The following is a 25,897-nucleotide window of genomic DNA, read 5'->3' on the forward strand; positions in this document are numbered from 1 at the left end:
ATGAATTTTTAAAAAAACTGTTGTAATCCGATATGCGCAGCTGTCCCATGCCCTACAGGCTCAATTCACTGAGGGTTTTCCAGACCCGCAAGGGTTGTCCCTGGTTGATGTTATAGTTGGTAAAGACCCCTCCAGACTGATCTCCACCCTATACAGCATACTTAGAGCATGTTCGGTATTCGGAATCATTGATATAGCAAAGCATAGATGGGAAGAGAAGGTAGGCCCATTGGAGAATGCAGACTGGGAGGAGATCCTTGAAAATACCAAACAAGTATCCCCCATGCTATAAGACCGGTTAACCCAATTGTACATCATACATAAATCCTACCTTACACCGACAAGAATTCTTAAATATCAAGCTTCTCAAAATCTGCGTTGCCCGAGGTGCGCAGACCACCCATATACGTTTTATCGTCTAATATGGACCTGCCCGGATATCCAGGCCTATTGATCACAGGTCATACAGTTCCTACATGACCACCTGGGCTCCCCCCTACAACTGGATCCTAAAACCTGTCTGTTGGCTTTTTTTTTGGATGTTCCGACTGACAAATTCCATACTGTCTTTTTTACAAGAGACTCTGTTCAGTGCTAGGAAGCTGGTAGCCAAACTATGGATGTGCACTGCTCCTCCCACAGTCCAGGCATGGATAGCTGAGGTGAATCTACCACTGCCACTAAAAAAAGTTATATATACACATAGGGGGTGCCCCAATAAGTACAACAAGATTTGGGACAGATGGCTTAACAGCCCCGATACCTACACAAATTAGCCTCACCCAACTATAAGTTGACACTTAGATAGGTGATAACTGACGGGTCATACCAGTATTACTTTACTAGACATGCAGTCGGATTGGTCAACAACATGCTATGGTCGGGGGAGGATGCACGGTGTAGTGTGTAACGAAATAGAAAGTTACTAATACTATGTGAAACCCCTGGGTGATGTTTGCCCTGCTGCTTTGTATTCTCTCTTTTCTCCGGTGGATGCAATTTATTCTCCTGTTGGCGTTTCTTCTTTTAGTTTTACCATATTCATGGAATAATGTAAACGGAACGTGTATACTGTATGTCGTTACATGATTTTGTTTATTATACAATGAGACTGTAAGTTCTGTTACTTTGATTGCCAATAAACTCGTTGTTAACAACAACAAAAAAAAAACTGTTGTTATAAAATTATATTTTATATGCTTTTTGTGTACTCCTTATCTGGCCAATATAGTCAGATTGTTATTTTTCTTTTTGTGTATTCATATCGGTGATGGCAGTGAGTGACTCGTTTTTTTTATGTAAAAGATCAACATAAAAGCCATGCAGCTAGTATGGTTTTGAAAGTCAAGTTAATTTTTTTAGAATTATTTTTGGATTCAATGATATCAGCAATGGTTAGTCTAAAATTTCAAGAAACAGGTATATCAATACCAGTGTTTTTTTTTTCCACAGAAAGATTACTTTTAAATTGTGACTCTGTAGGTTTTGTGCAGACTTATCAAAAAACATAATCACTATTTAGGATTTCTTCAAGATCCCTAAGCAGGTTAAGCCAGACACCCTTCCCATATAAATCATACCTATATTTAGAGATATTTAGACATTTTATACAGTCATCTCTATTGCCTATTATCCTTCCTGTATGACATCTACAATGGTGGCAATGGTTACACCCCAACACCCACCACTTCCCTACTAATATATAAATATGTGGAATACACAATTCTCTGGAAGCTTCAGCACAATATATTCTGCACTCTGGATTACATAGAATATCCTTAATGATATGGCTGTTTCTACCACATGCAAACTTACCATCATAGGGCTCAGCTTATTGATAACAGGTAAGAAATGCAATATTATAATTTCAATATATTTTAAAGAGAGTATTCATGAACAGAATTTAGAGCAAACCTATTCTGAGAAAACATGAAAGTTGTCATTGCTGACTCCTGCAAATGCTAGTAACCTGTCTGGAATACTGATCAAATGTCACAAGTATGGAGATTAGACAAACTAACTTTACCGTGACTCTCTAATTTGGATGTCCGGTTTAAGGACTTCTAAAGTATTGAAGTCAGAGACAGCCAAGTAAACAGTTTTTTCTTGATCATTTCTTGATCATTGTATAATTTGATAGCATTTTTATTAAAGTTTGGAATTAATTTCAGATAATGTTACACATGTATATCTTGCATTTTTAATTACTTATTTATTTTAGTTTTTTATGACCGATTAAAAAAAAAAACTCTTTCTGTGTATTAAAGCAAGTTATTGAAGTTCAGTCTAAAACTGGGTACACAATGTGAGCTTTTTTTTTCTGTTCAAATCACAGATTCCTGTATCAATAGAAGCAATGTGGATGCAGTAATCTTCCCTGCTGTGCTATTGTATTCTTAAAGTGGGAACTTCCCCTCCCTATTAGAAAATACTAGTCAGCACCACAGCCGTTAGCAGCCATTGTGTGTTTTCCAGCAGCATTCAACTCCAGTAGGACTCAACTCTGTTGAACACACAGCAATGTGGATGCAGTAATCTTCCCCGCTGTGCTATTGTATATTAAAGTGGGAACTCCCCCTCCCTATTAGAATACACTAGTCAGCACCGCAGCCGTTAGCAGCCATTGTGAGTTTTCCAGCAGGACTCAACTCCAGCAGGACTCAACTCTGTTGAACACACAGATTGAAATTTCGGCTGAACTAGATGAGTTTTGGCCCGCATGTACCCAGCCTAAATGATAATGTGTGCATTCCTTGCAATTAATGAATTGGTACTTTTTTTTTTTTTTAATATCCTAGTGCTTTGTTTTGTCCAGCTCTGAGTAAGCTAATAAGGTGTAGGTTAGCAAAACTTAGAGTCTCTGGAACAAAAGTCGATTTGCAAAAAAAAAGAAAAATTACTCATCTCTATGTTCACTTATATACCCAGACTTGAAGGAATTAAAAAAAAAATAGAAAGGTTTAGCGATGTTTATTATTATAAGGTCAATAAATTTGGATACAGTTGGGATGATGCATCTATATCATACCTTGGTATACTACTTGCTTATCCATCTTCCAAAATATATGAGTTAAACTTTCCCTAACTTCTAGAATACACCAACAAAGACCTATCAAATATTCAAAAAGCCCAATTAACATGGGTTGGAATGATAGCAGACTTTAAAATGCAACTTCTACCCAAGATAGTATACTATTTTCGCTCCCTACCTATCCCAATGCCTCCCATTTTTTTATGCAGAGGGACACCAAATTGAAACATTTTATATGGAATGGGAAAAAACCCAGAGTGGCATTCTCAATACTAACCACTACCAAAATCCTAGGAGGAATGGGTCTACCAAACATTAAAAACTATTATTAGACCAAATGAAATATTGGTTTTCCACCCCCAATGATAAACTATGGACAAATATTGATAAAGAAATCACCATAGGTCCCAATATACTTGCCCTTGCTATAGCTAAATACTATACTAATACTAAATAATAGCAAAGAAAATAGTAATACTAAATCTTATTTCTGTTAAATCAACCCTAATAGCATGGAAACAAACAAGGTTACAAAAAGTACAAATGTCTACCAATGCATTTTAAGAACATAGTGGAAAACAAAAAGTGTAAAGATACCCGTATAAAAGACATAACTTTTGATAACACTAATATTCCAACAGAAATTTGGCAATTTCTGACACACCACTATTCACAAAAAAAGAAAGGAATATGTATATTCTATAACATCCTCTCTTCTACCGCTTCAAATAATAAAAGTACCAACATGTTTAAATGGGAAAAAAAAATCTATCACAAAAAGCATTATCAATTACAAGTAAAGCCTCATCCTGTATTGAACATTGGGACAATTCACAAAAGATCTTAGACAGATGGTACTTGACCCCTTACAGGTTATCAAAAATGTTCCCCTCCACATCCCCTATATGCTGGAGATGTGATAAACTAACAGGCAAATTACAACACACTCTCTGTGTATGCAAAAATCTATTACGTTTCTGGAACGCTATCTCCTCCTTCCTAGGGGCCCTCACAGGTATCCTGGTAGAACTAACACCAGCAATGGCCTAACTTGGGTTAAGTCTAGATATTTACCCATTATGTTATAGAACAATAGTAGTACATACCCTAACAGCCACGAAGCTTACAATCACAAGCATATGGAATCTACCAAATCTCCCAACCCTTCGAATGTTATCACTAGACTAAACACGCACTCTCAATATGACCTGTTATTAGCACAAAAAAAACTCTTCTTTTAATAAATGTAAAAAAGTGTCAGACATGGCTACACAATCCAAGAGCTTCTAATTATCTGAAGAACTATGAGCTTTGATCTCTTATAAGACAGAATGTTGAATGTCAAATGATTCACATCATTTAACCCTATGTATTTTCCTATATCATGAAGATCAAACTCTGCCTACAGTTAGCTCCCATAGGGGTGGGCAGAAATTGTTTTTCAATCACATGACAAATATCTGTAATCCTTGTAATTATTTCACTTTTCATTATGATGTTTCAATTTTTTATCATTTCATTACATACTCTTTTTTACTCTAATTGTACGTCACTCTAAGATTATAATCTGAGAAAAGTTTAATAAAATAACTGTAATAACTAATAACTACAACTAGAATGTAGATCTTAAAAATAATAAAAAATGTGAAAGTTGAAAAAAAAAAATAGAAAGATTCTTTAATGTTTGTGTTGACCTGTCCATGTATCAAAAAGAGTGTCAATAGCTCTAGTAATGAGGTTTTTTTTTTTTTTTTTAGCAATATGGAATTCCCAACTCCAACATTACACATAACATACAGCAGAAACCATAGGACACAATTTGACTTAGGCTCCATTTGCACTTGTGCAACTTTGGACATCAAAGTGGCATGACAAGTTGTTCCCCATGTTTTCCAATGATACCCATTCATATATGCACGACTTAAAGTTACATCAACTTCAAAATAGTTCATGCACTACTTTGGCCTGACTTTCATTCAACTTGAGGGCCATAGACTTCAATGTTAACCCTCAAAAATTGCATGAAAGTCTTACCTGAATGTTATACCCATCCAAATTTGCACCAAAGTTGCACCAAATTTGCACTCCAAAGACGGTGCAACTTGAGTCGTACAAGTGTGAATGGAGCCTTTTTTGAGGATTAATGGAATGTAAAGTCAAAGTCTATTCTTATGGTATTATGTGTTAGATATTACTATTGTTTTTTAAACGAAAGACTTTAGTTATAGCAATACTACACTGCATCTGAGCACAATAAATCAAAAAGGCTATTTAATGCTATTTAATTCACTTTTTTTTTATTCAAAGTGAACTCAACCATTCATCCATGTCTCCATTCCTTTATTTTGCTGAGAAATTCCTCTGAAAAACACAGCTAGCATTTCTGGCCATAGCCATCTTGCACAGATAATGTAGCATTTACCTGGAATCCATCTTCCCCTCCTGAAGATTCCTGGGATATATTGCATCATTTGGCTATTCGTGGAAACCAGGAAGTAATTCAAGAAATTTAAAAAAATTATATACTTTAATGCTAGCAGCATAAGGATTAAAAATAGTCAATGTTGATTGAGAGAGTAAAGTTCTGTTTTAAAGTGAACCTTGTAGTCCACAACAGTGCAATATTGTAGCCACACTGCTGCCTTCTGCATCACTACATGACTTCTGCCAAGATGAAGTGGCCAAAGGTGGGGGATCCAAAGTAATTTTTTAGGCAACATTTCTTGGGCCTTGCAAATTAGGATGGAAGAGTGGGGGCTAAAATCTCAGACTTAGTTGCTGTGGACTGCAAAGTCTGGTTTCATATACAGTAAATAACAGAAAGTAAAAATATATTAACATGTACTATGTATGTATTATTTTTTTTACAAGTACTTAAAAATCATTAAACTTGACTTTTCCAACAATAACATTTACAGAAAGAACATTTTTCACAACTTTTTATTGCTTTCAATGTAACGTTACTCTTTTCTTTTTAATCTTTTCTAGCTTTTCCAGTAGAAAGTCAGCCATCAATCCCATCCTCTTGGCTTCAGACTCTCCAAGAACTACTTAATATACTTCAAAAATTGGGCATTCAAATAAACAGTACCACAGCACCACCAACCACAAGCACAACTGGTTATTCGACTACAAAGATTAGTAGTCCAACAGTTGCTGGCACCAACACACAGACATCTTCCTTGACCAAAACCAGCACTCGCTCCACATCAGTCAGTATTCCAGTGTCATCATCAACTGAACCAGTATCAAATAGATTTCCATTTGAATCCAGGGTACCCACTAAACCAGTCTCTACTACTCCTCCATGGCACTCTAGTAAACCAGTATTCATAGCTAGCTTTACTACAAACACTTTAGGGTCAACCCCAAAACCATTATCTACCAGTCATCCTTTGTCTCCCAGTAAAGTATCTAGCACCGTGGCACGCACTTCATTGTCAACCACTAAACCAATATCTACAAGTTATTTTTTCTCAACCATTAAGTCAACTACCACACTGGTGTCTACTAATAAATCAGTGACTTCCATTACTTCTGGGGTTAATGTCATATCATCCACTAGTGAACCATCTTCTGTGGATACTACGAGACCTTCAACTAAATTCAGTCCTACAATAAATTCCATCACTCAAACCGGTACTACTGTGACATCAAATAGTGGGTCCAGCAACACATCTGTTACAAGTCAAAATCCTACCAAGGGTGAGTTTTTTCCTATACAGTATATTTATATTTATGATATAAAAGTGAAAATATAGAAAAGACAGGGGAGGAGAGAGAAGGCTAAATAAAAATAAGAAAGAGAGGACTGAAATTATTATAAGGAAGGAAGGAAGGATAGGAGGGAGGTTGAGAACAGTAGGGAGGAGGGTAAGGAGACCTTGCATGAACGTACAAGGTACACTTATCATAGGCTAGCCCATAGCCCCACAATAAAAATGCTGGGTTAAATAGAAAAAAGAAAAGGCAAGTGTGACGTCACTGCACATTCTTGTTAGATCCTGGGAAAGCTGAGGATCACAAATCCTATGAGAATTCTTTCCTACACAGTAAAGGAGCACATTCCTGCAGATTCTGGATAGTTTGGTTTCCTAGAACCCCAGGAGAATTCCCAGTGGCACAATCCTCACATATAAAAAGACTCTGGAAGCCAGGCTGTAAGTTTTTTGCTTGAAACTTTAACTGATTTTACTTTAACCACTTCCCGGCCAGCCACCACAGTTTTACTGCAGCAGATTGGCACAGGTGGGCGAAACGACTTTATTTATTTAAAGGCGGCCGCAACGATTGGATTTGTTTCAGAACCAATCAGTCTACAGGCCCAGGCCAATGATTTTTGATGGCCGGGACCTGCCGTCCTGACGAATGAAATCCTCCCCTGCCTATGTAAGTTTAAACACAGACAGGGGAAGTTATGTCATCTCTCCTCGTGGAATTATTTTCCGTTCCAGAGAGAGGACATCTAAACGTGAATGGCACCAACACTACACTGACACAGTACACATAGGCACATATTTCACCCCCAGATCGCCCACCCCCCCCAGTTAACCTCATTCACTCCCTGTCAAACCCGTTGAAAGCAGTCGCTGACAGTCAGGTGCTCTTTTTTCCTGTGAGTCTGTGTACCAGTAAATTTAGAGGCCAAAATGTCCAATCAAAGGTACACTGGTGAAGAGGCCTACACATTTCTGAGCATGACAGATGAGAGTGAAGAGAAACTCACCCATATGTCAGATTCAGGCTCAGAATACAAACCCGTAGACAGAAGAGGCACCCTGACAGATAGCTCTGACGATGGAGTAGTGGTCCCTGCCAAGGTCAGGTGTACCCGACTCCGTTCTTTTGCTATTGTTGAGGTGCAAGAACCGTGAAGCTCTCGTATGGAGCAGAGAGACAATATTAGTGCTGCTCATCCTTCTGGTGAACTGGCAAGCACCAGTGGCCTAGTAAATCCTGGTAGTACATCCAGCACTTATAGCGAGTCCCATAAGTGCAGTTCAAGCTGGAGAGGTGGCTAGCAAAACTAGTGTCCCGCAGCCACCAAGAAGACAAAGACAGGCCCGTCGATCCCATAGTGCCCTTCTTGCTGTATTTGCCAATCCGAATTGGGAGCCTACCACTTATGCAGCACCCGTACTTCCCCACATTCACTGGCCAACCCGGAAATTAAGGTGGAAACAGTTGATTTTTCGTCACTTGATTCTTATTCGCTGTTTTTCATGGAAGATCTCTATAGGTCAATTGTGGACCCGGTCTCCGTATTTAAGACCTTCCTGGGCCTATCCCTCCTCATGAGCATAACTAAAAAAAGGGATTTGCGGTCATATTGGTCCCAATTCAACATATGCCCATGTTCTCCGTCTCCATGACTCCGTCTCCATGACCAGGACACAATACAAACAGATCTTGGGGTTTATGCATTTCAATGACAATGAACTCTGTTGTCCTCGGGGTGACTCTGGATACGCTTGACTCTACAAAATTTGGGCCCTCGTAAACCACTTTAACCAGCAGTCTGTAGCCTTGTTTACATTTTCTGGCCACTTGTCATTCAAACAGTTTCTTCCTAGCAAGCGTGCCAGATATGGGGTCAAGATGTATAAGATCTGTGACAGGGAAACAGGCTATACATATAGTTTTATGGTTTACAAAGGTATTTAAGAGATAATTATGTAGAGCCGGAGAACTGCTCAGACTGCATAGGGAGCGCTGGTAAGACTGTGTGGGACTTGGTGCCACCCTTATTCGGAAAGGGATACCACTTATATGTGGACAATTATTACACAAGTGTGCCACTTTTTAGTCACTTGTTTGATCATGGAATTGGCGCATGTGGCACCATGCAATCTAATTACCGGGACTTACCGGTAATCTTACTGAGATGACCATCACATTTTGAGAGACCCTAATCTGGAACCTTTACAATTTATATTAAAAAAAAACACAAAAAAAGCCAAAAATAGTTGTGGTTTTATTTTTCTTACCCCCACCACCTTACATAGATTTCTTGGGCTGTCCTGTCCCAACAGGGTACCCGAGAATGCAGTCAGTGGTTCTACCAGTTGACCATAGATCTAATCGGAGATCAGAATGGCTCCAGTCATCTCTATGATACCGTTCTGTTGTCATATGTAAACAGCAATTGCACCATGCATGTGAGGTATCACCACGAAGGTCAGATTGAGGGCAGTAATTTTAGCAGTAGACCTCTGTAAATCTAAAGTGGTAATCTAAGTGGAATAAATAGTAGCGCTGTAATTAAATAAATGCTAACATCCCAAATCTGTAAAAAATCTGAGTGAATGGTGAAATATTAATAAACCATAAATGACAGGAAACTTACTGAATACATTCATAAATAAAATAAACTTAACAGAAAAACAGTATAATGAATTTATATTGCAAAAATTAAAAATTGCAGAGGAAATAAAATGCCATCAAAAGAAAGCTCTATTTGTGGGGAAAAAAGGACACACATTTAGATTGGGCACAACATTGAATAACTGTGCAATTACCAGTTAAAGCAGCTCAGTGCCAACTTGTAAAAAGTACTCTGGTCATTGAGCAGTCAAATATTCCGGGGCTGAAGTGGTTAAAATAGAGGTGGGCTGGGTTTGGACACCTCCAAGGTTACCCCTTGTCTGTAACCATTTTATACCTTGTGCCTTTGTTTGTTCTATTCTTCTGATGTATTTACTGATGTGAAATCAGTAATTTGTTGGGTGGCACAGTGGTGTAGTGGTTAGCACTCTCACCTAGCAGTAAGAAGAGTTGCTGGTTCAAATCCCAACCACAACACTACCTGCCTGGAGTTTGCATGTTCTCCCTGTGCCTGTGTGGGTTTCCTCTGGGTACTCCGGTTTCCTCCCACAGTCCAAAGACATGCAGGTAGGTTAATTGGCTTCTGTCCAAAATTGGCCCTAGTATATGAATGGGGACCTTGGATTGTGGGCTCTTTGAGGGTAGGGACCAATGTGAGTGTGCAATATACAGGGATAGGGACAATTGTAGACACTCACTCAGGATGGACTGATGTCTTTATTCAACCTTACTAACTATGAAACTATGTAACTATGAATTTCAATAGTTCAATAAAAGTTTTGAACAAAAGAATAGGAGTGGCGGGGTCTACAAAGTAAATGGACCTTGCATTTTCATGCAAATTTTACTTCAGCCCTAGTGTCCTAGCAGTAATCCTAGTGAAAGGAAATCTATAGTTATAACATTTTCACATTTTTCTTCCTCCACTTTACAAGAGGATCATATAAAACATAATAATATATAAAATGAAAAAATAAATAATAGTTTGAAATGGTGTTGATGTTATGATATACATGAATTAACCTAAAAATATGTTTACTTGTTTCATTATTTTATTTTTGCCAGTTTCACCAAATGGCTCTGGACTCCCTACATTGCACATTATACTCCTGTCATTGTCATGGATTTTGATGACCATTTGCTAACACTGAGTCACCATGGTTAAATCTTTTATTTGTGACTAAGAAAAAAATGTTTTATAAATATACATATGTAAACACAGAATAAATTGTATTTGTTATCTGTCATTTTTTGTTGTTGCTGTTTTTTTTATATACATTTGGTGAAAAGAGAAATGTTTTTGAGACACATAAGACCTGGTGAGATTAATGCCGCGTACACATGAGCGGACTGTATGGCGTACTTAGTTCGTCATACAATCCGACGGACAGTCCGTCGTACTTTCCACTGAACGGACTTGACCACACACGGATACCCAAACAGTCAGTCTGCATGCTCGGATAAAATTCTGGTATGGATTTTGAGGGCAGCCCCATGCCTTTTGCATTTTTTGACAAAACTAGTCCCCTGTGCTAATAAAGAGCCTCTTTCCCACAACCCTGGCCTGGTGGTCTTTGGGGTCCTGGGTGGAATCTGGAAGCCACCTTTAAAATAAGAGGGCTGCAGATTCACTTCCAACATGATAAAATGGCAATAGTATATAAACATATCGTTTTTGAGAAGTCCTTTAACCACTTCAATACAGGGCACTTAAACACCTTCCTGCCCAAGCCAATTTTCACCTTTCAGCACTGTTGCAATTTGAATGACAATTGGGCAGTCATGCTGCACTGTACCCAAACAAATTTTTTATCATTTTGTTCCCACAAATAGAGCTTTCTTTTGGTGGTATTTGATCATCTCTGCGATTTTTATTTTTTGCGCAACAAATAAAAAAGGCCAGAAGTTTTGAAAAAAAATATGTTTTTCTTTGTTTCTGTTAATTTTTTTTTAAATAAGTATGTTTTCTTCTTCAATGATGGGCACTGATATGGCTGCACTGACAGGCACTGATAAGGCAGCACTGATGGGCACCAATGAGGTGGCACCAATGAGGTGGCACTTATGAGGTTGCACTGATGGGCACGGATGATGGGCACTGATAGGCGGCACTGATGGGCACTGATAGGTGGCACTGGTGGGCACTCATGGGCGGCACTGATGGGCACTCGTAGGTGGCACTGATGGGTACTTATAGGTGGCACTGATGGGTATTTATAGGTGGCACTGATAGGTGGCATGTAAGGGCACTGATGGGCACTGATAGGTGGGCACTGATGGGCATGTATGGGCACTGATAGGTGGTACCGATGACACTGATGGGTGGTATTGTTGGGCATCCCTGAATTTTTTTGTTTTCATAATGCTGCCAGTCAGTGCCCATTTATGGGCACTGATTGGCATTGATTAGGCATATGTTGGCACATGTGGATGGCCATGGGGGATGTACCTGGCCATCCACATATTATGTGCTTCCCTGGTGGTCCTGGTGGGTTCCCTGGTGGGCATCTGAGGGGGGGATGTGCTGATAAACAATCAGCACAGACCACCCTGTCAGGACAGCCGCTGATCGGCTCTCCTCTACTCGCGTCTGTCAGACGCAAGTGTGGAAAAGCAGATCAACGGCTCTTCCTATTTACATTGTGATCAGCCATTATTAGACACGGCTGATCACGTGGTAAAGAGCCTCGGCCAGAGGCTCTTTACCGAGATCGGTGTAGCAGTGTGTCAGAATGACACACTGCACCATTGATCGCCGCAATGCGCGCCCCCGCCGGTGCGCAGCGGCTGTTAACCTGCAGGTCGTCATATGAAGCCCAGTCAGGATAACTGAACCACCGCCCAGCTGTCATTCTGCTATAGGCCGGGTGGGAAGTGGTTAAAGGGGTTGTAAACGTAAACATTTTTTCACCTTAATGCATGCTATGCATTAAGGTGAAAAAACATCTGACAGTGCTGGCCCCCCCAGCCCGCCGTTTTACTTACCTGACCCCTCAAAAGTCCCGCACTCACCTCCAACATCCTCTTCACCTCTCAGCCTAGCCGTTGTATTGGCTAGAGTGGATGGATTGAAAGCAGCGCAGTCATTGGCATACAATGACGTGGCGTGCCGGGGGGGGGAGGGGCGAGGCCCAGTGATACAGTGAGCGGCTATAGCTAGAGCTTGCATGAACGAGAGAAGTACTTGTGGGTGGAAGCCGAGAAAGCTCCCGCGGGACCCCAGAAGACCAGATTCGGGGCCACTCTGTGCAAAATGAGCTGCACAGTGGAGGTAAGTATAACATGTTTGTGATTTTATTTTAATTTTTTTAAATCCCTTTACAATCCTTTTAATTAATTGATACAAAAATATTTAAAGGTTGCTTCCATATTCTGATAAGCCTCCAACCCCCCACCAACAACCACTACTGGGCCAGGGTTATGGAGAAGAGATCCTTGTCCTTATTAACATGGGGACGAGGTGTTTTGCCAGAGTAGCCCCCCCATTTTGAGGTCTTGTGGCCCAGCATGGCTCAGCTGTGGGTGGGGGGGTATGAATGTTTGTCCCAACCATTCTCAGTCTTCAATTGCCACCTATTGAAAATAATATAAATATAATATATTAATAAAAATAAATTATGTTTAAAAAAATTACAGTACTACAGTATGACTCTACTTCCAAAATGTAATTCTAGTTAAAAGGATGATATTCTGTGCATGAAATGTTCATAACTTTTAACCTGTCTCTAAAAAATAGGATTATTGTACTCACCGTAAAATCCTTTTCTCTGTAGTTCACTAACTGACACAGCTCCTTTATTCTTGACCATTGGGTTGTTAGGCCACCTTCAGGAGAGGACTAGGCAGAACATATTAATATGTACAAAAAACAGAACTTTCTAGTTCCGCCCAGCCTCAGTACGTCAACAAGCAGTATAACATAAAAAAATAAGAGGGGAGGGTGCTTTGTCAGTCAGTGAACTACAGAGAAAGGTATTTTATGGTGATTACAAAAATCCTATTTTCTCTTACGTTCACCAACTGACACAGCTCCTTTATTCTTGACCATTGGGATGTCCCCAAGCAGTATCATAACGAGGGGTGGGAAACAGCATAAAAGAACTCCACCCACAAACAGAAGTGCTCCCTAACAAGGGAGTCACCAGCTTATCTGACCGCATCAGAACTTGCGGTGACAATGCAACAGTGCATTATACTCAAAAGTAACTGTATTTTCTTTAAAACAGAAAAAGTAGTGCAGAATTGCAATATTACACGGCCGCCCGCAAACTTGCAGCCAAGCAGGCATCAGACGATGCGCTTACATCCACTCTGTAAAAAAAACTTGCAACCAAGCAGGCATCAGACGATGCGCTTACATCCACTCTGTAAAAAAAACTTGCAACCAAGCAGGCATCAGAAGATGTGCTTACATCCACTCTGTAGAATTTGGTAAAAGTATGAACGAATGACTAAATCACCGCCTTACACACCAGAGTGACTGACACTCGATGTCGGAAGCCTGAGAGGCCCCATTGTCCTGATGGAATGGGCCATGGTAGGAAAGGGGGGCACCTGCCCCTTCAAGGTGTAGGCCTGTACCAGAGATCTCACCCCCGATGGGGAGACGTGGTAGACAAATATATCCTTATAGCCCTGATCCAGGGAATAAAGGTCCACCTCTTAGGATGTGTCTGTTTAGGACACAGAGAAGGTAACACAATATCATCATTGATGTGGAATGCCGAAACCACCTTTGGCAGAAAGGAAGGTTTGCGAACACAACACCACCTTATACTTAGGGTTAACCATATAGAGCGACTTGCAAGACAAGGCCGCCAGTTCCGAAACCCTCCTGGCTGATGTAATGGCCACTAGAAACAAGGGAATTCCTCTGATGTTCTTCAAATGGCACTTTCTGAAGCGCCGATAACACCAGGTTTCAGATCCCATGGGGTAACAGTGGACGCACCGGAGGAACTACAAGTCGGACCCCCTGAACAACAGTGCGAACTAGAAAGTGGGATGCCAGGGGTCACTGAAAAAAAGCAACCAAAGCTGATATTTGTCCCTTAATGGTGCTTGAAACCAACTTCAGCAGGATCCTGGAAAATGAATAGGTGCATGGACGCCATCCTTTCTCCTCACACATAGAGATGTATGCCTTCAAGGTACGACGGTATATCTTCAGAGAAGAAGATTTCGGTGCTCTCAACATAGTTGCGATCACAGAGTCCTTGACACAGAAGGTCCTCTCTCAACGGCAGTCGCCAGGGAGTCTTCGTAATCTGGCACACTAGGTCAGCGCATCAGGGACGCCAAGGCCATTCCGGGTCATTAATATAGCTGGAACCCCCTTGGTCTCCACTCTGCGGAGCAGACATGGTAGTAGCTTTAGAATGTCGTTGATCAGTCGGTACTGATCCCATGGAGCCACTAGCGCGATTGACGCATCTGCCCAAGGATCTCTTATCCTGGATAAGAATCTCGGCCTTACTGATTGAGATGGGAAGCCAGGAGATCCACGTCTAGTGTGTCCCACCAGGGGTAAAATAGCCTGAGCATGTCCGGATGCAATGCCCAGTCTCCTGGGTCCAGCATCTGGTGACTTAGGTAGTTTGTCTGCCAGTTTCTTCCTCCCGGGATGTAATGGCCGACAAGGCCGGTACCTGTCGCTCTGTCCACAGAAGGATGTGAGCGGTCCTCCCGTGCTGCAGCCGAGCTACTTGTTCCTCCTTGATGGTTGACATTTGCCACCGCCGTGGTGTTGTCTGACTGGATCCTGATCGCACGCCCTCGTAGTCTCATGGACTATGTGGAGAGGCAAGCCTGATCACTTGGAGTTCGAGCATATTGATCGGAAACTTGGGTTTCTCACCCGACCAGAGACCCTGGGTTGGCTGTACTACCAGTACTCCACCCCAGCCGAAGTGTCAGGGACCTCAGCCACCAGAGCAGGGAGTCCCTGACTGGCTGGCTCACCTGAATCTGTCGATCCAGGGATAATGGAGATATGTCCCATTATGTCAATATCTCCTTATGCAAGACTCTGGTGGAAAGTGGGCATACGGTACTGCCTCGAGGGAGGTCACCATGAGGCCCAGAACTCACATGCAGAAAAGCAGCGATGACCACCTGCGGTTCAGCTATAGATTTACTGCGGCTCTGAGAGTCTGCAGTTTGTCTGAAGGGAGAAAGCCACCCAAATACCTGCAGGGTTTGCATGGTGATCAGCAATTCCTCCTTTAATTCTGAGGTGGAAGCTGCACTCAGAAAGAGGTCGTCCCAGTAACCTTGATTGCAATCCCACATTGTCTCAACAACGCCAAAATTTAAGTCAATACGTTGGTAAGGACTCGGAGTGCTGAAGCCAAGTCAAAAAGGGAGAGCCACAACTGGTAGTGGGCTTCCCCGACTGCATTTTGCAGAACCCTCTGATGCCTGAAGCATATGGGTATGTGCAGGTACGCATCCTGGGTGTCCAAAGATGCCAGGGAGTCCCCTGGAAGGAGTGCAATGACTACTGAGAGAACTGATTCCACACTGAGCCTCTGTACTTAAACAAAGCAATTGAGACTTTTAGGTCCAAGATTGGACGTACCCCTTCCTTCTTTGGGAAATACAAACAGATTGGAGTAGAACCCCTGGAACCTTTCCAAAACTGGAACAGACACTATCACCCTGAGGCTTAGCGGGTCCCATACTGCCCCCATGGGGCCTCCCAGCAAGCCGGGAGTAAGGTTATGCTGGAAGGGAAGAGGTTATGCTGGAAGGGAAGATCAGTTTGTTGGCCAAGAGAGGAACTCTATCTTGTAGCCAAGGAAATCAGTTTGCAGACCCATTGGCCAGATAGCCGAGAGGCCCACCGGGCTGCAAACTCCCGAAGGCGACCTCCAGACCCGTATGACGGGTGGGGGCAAACCTTCATGGGGTAAAACTGTTCTCGCAGGCTTGTCAGGCTTGCAGTTCCTGGGACGCCAAGGGTCATTCTGTTGGACTGGGAGTGTTTTGCCGAAGTCCCGGACGGATGGAAAAGCCTCTTTTGAGAGGAAAATGAGGGCCTTTGCCTGCGGCATGGCTCCTTTCTGGCCTGTGGGAGCAAGGTACTCCCACCTGTGACAATCTTAATAATGTTATCCAAACAGGCTCCAAAGAGCCGCTCACTAAGGAAGGGTAAATCCGTCAAAGCTTTTTCAAATGCCTGGTCCGCTGACCAGCCTTTCAGCCAAATCAGGCGCCTCAGCACCACTGCTGACACTGAAACCCTAGATAGCAGAGGAAATGTATCCAGAGCCATGTTCCAAATGTACTTACGACGGTGCACTAACTGGTCTGCTAGTTCCACGCAGACAGGAGTAGCCTGCTGCTTCTCCATTTTGTGGTGCAAAAGTTTTGCCCTTCAGTAAGTGTCTGTGACACAAGTGCTGTGGTTAGTACTGGTCGTATTGCTGACCCCCCAACCGTGAATAAGGAATGGGCCACTGCCTCGGTTCCTGCCCGTGGGGTCCTAGAACACAGGAACCTCTACTACCGGGATCGTGGTTACTTTTATTTATCCTGGATACTGGGGGGGGTCCACGACCAGAGGAGCCGACCCTTACTTAGGAAGGCTCTCCTCAAGGGGGTAACTCATCGCCATGCGTTTTTGGACCTAAAAAGGTTAGTTGCAGTTGTCCCCATTCCTGTAAATGAACTTATCGGAATAAGTTAGATACGGAAACAGCTTCGGTGTATGCTCTGGCTTACAGGACCCAAAAGGGAACGCTACCTCAGCAGAGGAATCTGCTGTGTCCTGAATGTTCAGGGTATCAAGCACAGCTGTGATAAGTGCTCCATAAAGCACTTTGTCACGAGTGGACCCGGATGGGGAGTCATCTTCACTGTCGGATCGGTCCTGGTCAGCGTCATCTGAAACAACAGAGCAGGGGTCACCAGCCTCAGCGGGGCCCAAGTCTGCGTCAGAGCTCTCCCCGGAGACGGTGGGCAGGGGCCACTTTTTACTGCCTTTACGCCCAGGCACCGCCTCCATCTTGGTAATGAATGTGGCACTGCACTGTCTGCAGGTGAACCAGTTGCAATTGCCTGGATTTCAGGGAAGAAACACCAGTTTCTGAAGCCATGCTGACCCTACCCTGTCTGCCACCTGTTGGGGACTTAGGCAGTGATGGTCCCACCCTACTAACTGCTGGAGGTTGAGGAGCCCCCACCGCAGGACTCACCACCCTGCAGGGGCGTACCTAGAGCATTTGGCACCCAGGGCCCATCCTATATCTGGCACCCCCCCCCAACTGTAAAAACACCCACAAAAAAACACCCTCCTCTGCCAAGATCAGCGTTCTTTAATTCTGCTTTCTTTTTTAAATGGCGCTGTTGGCTACCGAGTAAACCGGAAGTGACACTGTGCTGTCGCTTCCAGTTTTCTACATCGGAGACCTGATCAAAGGCAAATTCGGCTTTGTTCGGGTTTCTGGCCAGCTGGCTGGTGGCTCAGGTCTGTGGTAGGGATGGGAGACTTGGGCGAAGCTGTGTGGGGATGGGGACGTCCCCTCCCGCTCCTTGTAATAACAGCCGATGCTGTTCATTCATGGTAGCCAGTGACAATAGACGGGAAAGGACAGAGGTGTCACTCACTCAGGTGTGAGATGCCACATTTTTGGACAGATTGTGCCAAGGTCAGGAAAGTGGAGAGCTGGACTAGAGCTGCTATGAGGGAGACATCCCATACTGGCCCATACTTTGCATTATCTACTGTCCTCAGGGACAGATCTGATCCAGAGATCCCACTGTATAGCGATCTCTGGATCGGATCTGTCCCTGAGGACAGCATTGGCATTGATGATTTGATTCAGATTTGGGAACTGACCTGCTGACAAGGCGTGTTGCTTGCTGGACCGTGGATGGGATCTGATGGCCACAGGGAAGATGGCAAGATGCTGCAGTGACCTGCTGCTTGCTGGATGGATCTGATGGCTGCAAGATGTGGGTGTAAGTCCCCCCTTTATCAGATCAGCTCATCTACTCTATACCTGGTTTGTGAATACAGCAACACCACCCCCCCTAACCAGGTAAGCTCACAGCTCAGCTACTATAGGTGAGTGGTAATCACACAGCAATATACAGCAAATACATGCATTCTGCAACCTGTATACAGCACACGCCTGCATTCTGCAACCTGTATACAGCACACGCCTGCATTCTGCAACCTGCACATAGCACACGCCTGCATTCTGCAACCTGCACATAGCACACACCTGCATTCTGCAACCTGCACATAGCACATGCCTGCATTCTGCAACCTGTACACAGCACACGCCTGCATTCTGCAACCTGTACACAGCACACGCCTGCATTCTGCAACCTGCACACAGCACACGCCTGCATTCTGCAACCTGCACACAGCACACGCCTGCATTCTGCAACCTGTACATAGCACAAATCTGGAGTCTACAACTTGTACATAGCACACGCCTGTATTCTGCACCCCCCCATCAGGTCAGCTACACAATACCTACTACACAGCAACCCCCCCCCCCTTCCCCTTCTATGACAGAGCAGCACAGTAAGAATGGCAGGACAGACACACTCCAATGTCTTCTCACAGCTCACACATCCCCTATCACCAGCTCACCTTGGCTCTCAGCTTCAGCTAGGGAGGTTTAGACTCCAGAAGATGTTGTGGACACAGTTTGTAACAGCAACCACCCCCGCGCTGAATGATGACACACTCATCTCGGCTGCTCAGCAGTGGTGGGTGGAGCTAGCAGGGGAAAACAGAAACTAGACCATACTATTTTGGCCACAGTGCTGGGGGTGGTCAAGCTCACAAAAAACTCACAAAAAACAGAGCAGCCAGAGCCAGGGATTCCCTTCAGGATACTGTCAGACAGTGTCTGAGTGCAGAGTGAACCCCATAGCAATGCCACCCAGCCACTTACACCCCCCTCAATGTGTGGCACCTGGGGCGGAACGCCCCCCCGCCCCCTGCTTGGTACGCCCCTGCCACCCTGACCAAGTTCTGCGCTGTCAGCTAGGTGTGCCTGTGTCCTGTGTCAGCTCCTGACCATGCTTCTCCCTGGTCACACCAAAAAATGTCTGCCGAGCACTGTATACAGAGAGGGACAGTGAAACACAGGCAGAGGAAATGGCGGCAAACAGCGCTACAGCGATCAGCAGACACAGACCTCCAGACACCCAGGGGAGAGACAACAGTCATCCAGGGCACAGCCACCCAGCGCAGCTCCCCACCCAAGGTGAGGGGGACCCTATCCATGTGCCATACACACCGCTCAGCAGCCCATGCAGCATCTCCCACAGAGGTGGAGGGAAGATAGGCACAGGGAGAGAGGAGAGGGAGGTGAGGGGCACCCAAATCAACCTTCCAGGGAATACCCAGCTGCTCAGCCCCACCAAGGCAGGGAGAGCTGTACTTACCAGTCCTGACGAGCTGGGGAAACATTCCATCACAGACCCACTCTCCGATCAGTATGGAGTGGCTGTTGGCAACACTGTCCCAGCACACTGTGATGCAGACATCAGTAGCCCGGTCATATGTGTGCCCCAGAACATTACTCTCACCGGCCGTCCCTGGAGCCTGAGGGGCATGTCATGGCTGACCCTGCATGGAGCTCTGGTCTGCACACGCTTGCTAACCAGGCTGGGGAGACTACTAAGGGTATCCAGCCTGTACCACAGCCGGCTGTTGATAGCAGATCACAGGATCTTAATCTTGTGCAAAATTCAAACTTCAGCAGAAAAAATCCAAGGACCGATGGGTTCCTAGGTCCTTCTTCACTAGGCAGAAAAAAACAGGCTGCAGGAAGCAGGCTGGGGGGTTGTTACTGAAGGGACCACCCCTTGGGCGGAACTAGAAAGTTCTGTTTTTTGTACATGTTAACATGTTCTGCCTAGTCCTCTCCTGAGGGTGGCGTAACAACCCAATGGTCAAGAATAAAGGAGCTGTGTCAGTCAGTAAACGGAAGAGAAATATATAATGTTCATTTTATTGTTATGATTCTATTTGGAATAATCCCTTCTATTTTAAAAGAAGAGATTTAGTGCAGTGCATCAGCACCATTATAATATAGTGTCTTTGAAAACGAATAGTGTCATTGCTTATTTGTAGATTATATATGACTTCTCCCTGCTTCATATATTTCCTTAGATTAAAAAAGATTTGATTCCATGAAACAAATCTGTTTAATTTTCAGATAATATTTGAAAAACCACATTTTGATTTCATATTTCTGCATGATAAATGTCTACTCCTGGCCTCCCAAATCACATCCTATCAATCAATCATTATACTCCAGAATAGGGATGAGCCGAACACCCCCCTGTTCGGTTCGCACCAGAACCTGTGAACAGACCTAAACTTCGTGTGAACTTTAGAACCCTATTAAAGTCTATGGGACTCGAACGTTCACAATCTAAAGTGCTCATTTTAAAGGGTAATATGCAAGTTACTGTCCTAAAAAGTGTTTGGGGACCTGGGTCCTGCCCCAGGGGACATGGATCAATGCAAAAAAAAGTTTTAAAAACGGCCGTTTTTTCAGGAGCAGTGATTTTAATAATGATTAAAGTGAAACAATAAAAGTGTAATATTCCTTTAAATTTCGTAGCTGGGGGGTATCTATAGTATGCCTGTGAAGGGGCGCATGTTTCTGGTGCTTAGAACTGTCACTGCACAAAGTGTCATTTGTGCAGGAAAAAAAGTCTTTTAAAATCACTTGCGGCTAAATTGTCGGGTCTCCGTAATACAGAGAACTCTCAATGAGTGTTCTCTGTATTAGCCGACAATTCATTCATTCATTGATTAAAAAAAAAAAAAAGCGTGGGGGTTCCCCTAAATTCAATTACCAGGCCCTTCAGGTCTGACATGGATATTAAGGGGAACCCCGTGTCAAATAAAAAAAAAAATTGACGTGGGGGTCCCCCCAAATATCCATACCAGACCCTTCAGGTCTGATATGGATATTAAGGGGAACCCCGCATCAAATTTTAAAAAAAAATTGACGTGGGGGTCCCCCTAAAAATCCATATCAGACCCTTTATCCGAGCACGCAACCTGGCAGGCCGCAGGAAAAGAGGGGGGGACGAGAGAGCGCCCCCCCCCCTCCCTCCTGAACCGTACCAGGCCACATACCCTCAACATTGGGAGGATGCTTTGGGGGTCTGTGACCCCTCAAAGCACCTTGTCCCCATGTTGATAAGGACAAGGGCCTCATCCTCACAACCCTGGCCGTTGGTTGTGAGGGTCTGCGGGCGGGGGGCTTATCAGAATCTGGAACCCCCTTTAACAAGGGGACCCCCAGATCCCGCCCCCCCCCCCTGTTTGAAATGGTAAGGGGGTACAAAAGTACCCCTACCATTTCACAAAGAAAGTGTCAAAATGGTTAAATAAGACAAACACACTTTTGAAAAATTCCTTTATTAAAAATGAAAAAAAAAAAAAAAAAGATTCCAGCGGTGCTAATCCACTCTTGCTATCCAGCGACGGATCTCCGGGGTCCAGCGATGGATGATCATATCCAGCGACGGGGGAATCTCTCAGTCCAGCGCTGTCCATACATCCCTCTTCTGTCTCCTCTCCGGAGACACTGCAGAGAGCACAGCGCTGACGTTTCTTATATTGGGAGGGCGGGGCCACCCGTCACCTGACCCCGCCCCTCTGACGCTGCAGAGGGAAGCCAGGGGTTCCCCAGTGACGTGTGGGTGACCCCGCCCCCTCTGATGTAACGCAGGTTTCCGTTACATCAGAGGGGGCGGGGTCACCCACACGTCACTGGGGAACCCCTGGCTTCCCTCTCCAGCGTCAGAGGGGCGGGGTCAGGTGACGGGTGGCCCCGCCCTCCCAATATAAGAAACGTCAGGGCTGTGCTCTCTGCAGTGTCTCCGGAGAGGAGACAGAAGAAGGATGTATGGACAGCGCTGGAGTGAGAGATTCCCCCGTCGCTGGATATGATCATCCATCGCTGGACCCCGGAGATCCGTCGCTGGATAGCAAGAGTGGATTAGCACCGCTGGAATCTTTTTTTTTTTTTTTTTCATTTTTAATAAAGGAATTTTTCAAAAGTGTGTTTGTCTTATTTAACCATTTTGACACTTTCTTTGTGAAATGGTAGGGGTACTTTTGTACCCCCTTACCATTTCAAACAGGGGGGGGCCGGGATCTGGGGGTCCCCTTGTTAAAGGGGGCTTCCAGATTCTGATAAGCCCCCCGCCCGCAGACCCTCACAACCAACGGCCAGGGTTGTGAGGATGAGGCCCTTGTCCTTATCAACATGGGGACAAGGTGCTTTGAGGGGTCACAGACCCCCAAAGCATCCTCCCAATGTTGAGGGTATGTGGCCTGGTACGGTTCAGGAGGGAGGGGGGGCCGCTCTCTCGTCCCCCCCTCTTTTCCTGCGGCCTGCCAGGTTGCGTGCTCGGATAAAGGGTCTGATATGGATTTTTAGGGGGACCTCCACGTCAATTTTTTTTTTAAATTTGATGCGGGGTTCCCCTTAATATCCATATCAGACCTGAAGGGTCTGGTATGGATATTTGGGGGGACCCCCACGTCAATTTTTTTTTAAAATTTGACACGGGGTTCCCCTTAATATCCATGTCAGACCTGAAGGGCCTGGTAATTGAATTTAGGGGAACCCCCACGCTTTTTTTTTTTTTTTTTTTAATCAATGAATGAATGAATTGTCGGCTAATACAGAGAACACTCATTGAGTGTTCTCTGTATTACGGAGACCCGACAATTTAGCCGCAAGTGATTTTAAAGGACTTTTTTTCCTGCACAAATGACACTTTGTGCAGCGACAGTTCTAAGCACCAGAAACATGCGCCCCTTCACAGGCATACTATAGATACCCCCCAGCTACGAAATTTAAAGGAATATTACACTTTTATTGTTTCACTTTAATCATTATTAAAATCACTGCTCCTGAAAAAACGGCCGTTTTTAAAACTTTTTTTTGCATTGATCCATGTCCCCTGGGGCAGGACCCGGGTCCCCAAACACTTTTTAGGACAGTAATCTGCATATTACACTTTAAAATGAGCACTTTAGATTTCTCCCATAGACTTGTATAGGGTGTTCCGGCTTTTCGAATTTGCTGCGAACAGCCCAAATTGTTCACTGTTCGCTGAACAGGCGAACAGGCAATGTTCGAGTAGAACATGAATTCGACTCGAACTCGAAGCTCATCCCTACTCCAGAAAAATAATGTAGTGCTATCCCCATAGGAGCCACTGTGATTTAAACAGTTATTCCCCAGTGTAAGTATAGATTCAGCCAGGCACATAACAATATTTAACTGATTCTGTCTCAATAATCAAACTAGGGGATGTCTGTTTTTTTATTGTTCAAGAAATTGGGAAGGGATGTAGGCTGATATGAGATACTCATACTCCATACTGCAGGAGGACACAACACCTTGCTAGGTACAGATGGTGAAGACTGAGCTCCCTTCTTAGAAGCTATCCTCAGCAGTAATACTACTGGCTTGTCCACCCAAGGGATACAGCACACAGTAACTAGAACCCTGAGCCCAGTTCAGTACTCACAATGTCACAGGATTACCAGATGCCTCTTTCCAGCATCTACCAGACACTCTTCAGTGAGGGAGAGGTCTATGCTCACAATGCCACAGGTCAGCCAGACTTCTTCTAATGCCGCGTACACACGGGCGGACTGTATGGCGTACTTAGTCCGTCGAAATACATTTCAGCGGACAGTTCGCTCGTGTGTGGGCTTCAGCGGACTTTTTCAGCGTGCAGTCCGGCGTACTAAGAATTTCGGATTTTCGAAATTCTGTCCGTCGTACTTTGGTTTCAGCGGACAATCCACTCGTCAGTATGCTAGTTCGACGGACTAAGAATGGCGCATGCCCAGAAAGGATTTACACGGCGGAAGGGTGCTTTGCTGTGTATTGGACTTCCTATTTCTAGTCCCGTCGTACGTGCTGTACACGTCATCGTGCAAGCTTTCGACGGACTGTTTGGGTATCCGTGTGTGGTCAAGTCCGTTCAGTGGAAAGTACGACAGACTGTCCGTCGGATTGTATGACGAACTAAGTACGCCATACAGTCCGCTCGTGTGTACGCGGCATAACTTCCACCGGGCACTCTTCAGTGAACTCTCTAAACCAGGTCCTTGGACGAGGTTTCCTTTGAATAGCTCTAAATGGGGTCTTTTGGCTATGCCACAGCTGAGACCTTGATGAATATTAGCTGGAAAAAAAAGAACTGCTGCAGTATGGGGTAGCCATCCTCCATCCTGATGGGTGGATTCCCTCTGCAGGGAACAAATGGCCCCCTGCTCTAAATCTCAGATTATGTATGTGCCTCTTCAACCACCTTCTGGGCAACCCCCCCAAGGATTGGCTGGAGCACACTAAATATTCGGGCTGCCTATTTGCCTTGCTTTATTCTCTATGTTCCAGAAGCCTTTGGAAAAAAGGGGGGAGCAATCAAACCTGCAGCCTGTGAGATCCAGAACAGCCAACTGCTTCATTGACTACTATTTCTAGGTGAAGAATTCCTATCCCCTGCTTCCAAAACCCCATCATATCCAAAAGACTGATTCAATTCAGTTATTATTTAAGGTTAATTTATACAATGCTTTTGCTTTAGTATTTATTGTTGATATATGACAACTCCCAGATTCTTTAAAGTTAGAGCGGTTGTAAACCCTAACATATACCCACTTAAGCAACTTGATACATAGAGATGAAACAAACCCTCCTACATAAATTGCACTTGTTCATCTGCAGCCCTCTGTCCTCTACAGATCTTTAAATTTACACAGCATTTCCGAGCTTCCAGATACAGGATATTTGACCAATAAAGAAAACAGCCTAACAATATAGGCTAAGAACATTTGAGCAGAAGAGGAAATACTGATGAAGACCTCTGCATTGTAAATTAAGGGGTATATTTATAAACATATTGTAGATGTATTTATCCTGTGAAACGGTATATACATTTGTTTTGTGTGAATAGGGGCTATTATGTAAATGTTATTATGCTATTTTCACTCCAGTTAAAATGTTTTTCCTCTATTAGAAAAGAGTGAATCACAGAAATATCACATCATGATCACTAGATGGGGATGTTGGTCATAGTAAAAAAAATATTTAAAGCCTAACTCTGAGAAACTGCTTGTTTATTCTAGGGGAGAATAAAAGCCTTTTTACTTACCAAATCCTCTACTGCCCTGGCAGACAGTGCTCCTCTGTGCTCTAGAGGTGAACAGTCCTTTGGCATCATGTGCAAAACAGACTTTGCATCAACCTTATTGATATCAGGACATTTGACAGCTGGAGCATAGGGGAGAACATGCCTCGGGGACTGGTCTAGCAGATTAGTGGATCAGGAAAATAAATATTTCTTGTCTATGTCCCCTAGACTTAAATTTTTTTTTTTACGTTAATGTATTCCCTGCATTAACTCCCTACCACTTGTTTTCATATTCGCATCCCTAAATACTTAACTGCCCCCTGGCTGTAGCACTGCTCTCCTCGCTTCCCGCTTTCACAGGAAACTCTGAGAGCAGAGGGAACCATAGGTTTC

The 25,897-nt window shown here is 44.0% G+C and overlaps 1 protein-coding gene across 1 annotated transcript in view; it reads left to right on the forward strand.

Moving 5' to 3' along the window:
- The first annotated feature begins 1,739 nt into the window (after positions 1-1,739).
- LOC143987585 (uncharacterized) overlaps positions 1,740-25,897 on the forward strand; it is a 134,312-nt gene continuing 110,154 nt past the window's right edge. The window contains exons 1-2 of the mRNA XM_077486439.1: positions 1,740-1,844; positions 6,020-6,736. Of these exons, the coding sequence (XP_077342565.1) occupies positions 1,787-1,844; positions 6,020-6,736 (775 nt within the window). The 5' untranslated portion in view covers positions 1,740-1,786. The remainder of the gene's footprint in view (positions 1,845-6,019; positions 6,737-25,897) is intronic.

This window comes from Lithobates pipiens, unplaced genomic scaffold (assembly GCF_037356315.1).
Source record: "Lithobates pipiens isolate NorthernLeopardFrog02 unplaced genomic scaffold, aLitPip1_a1.2 Scaffold_1, whole genome shotgun sequence".
Lineage (NCBI taxonomy): Eukaryota > Metazoa > Chordata > Amphibia > Anura > Ranidae > Lithobates > Lithobates pipiens.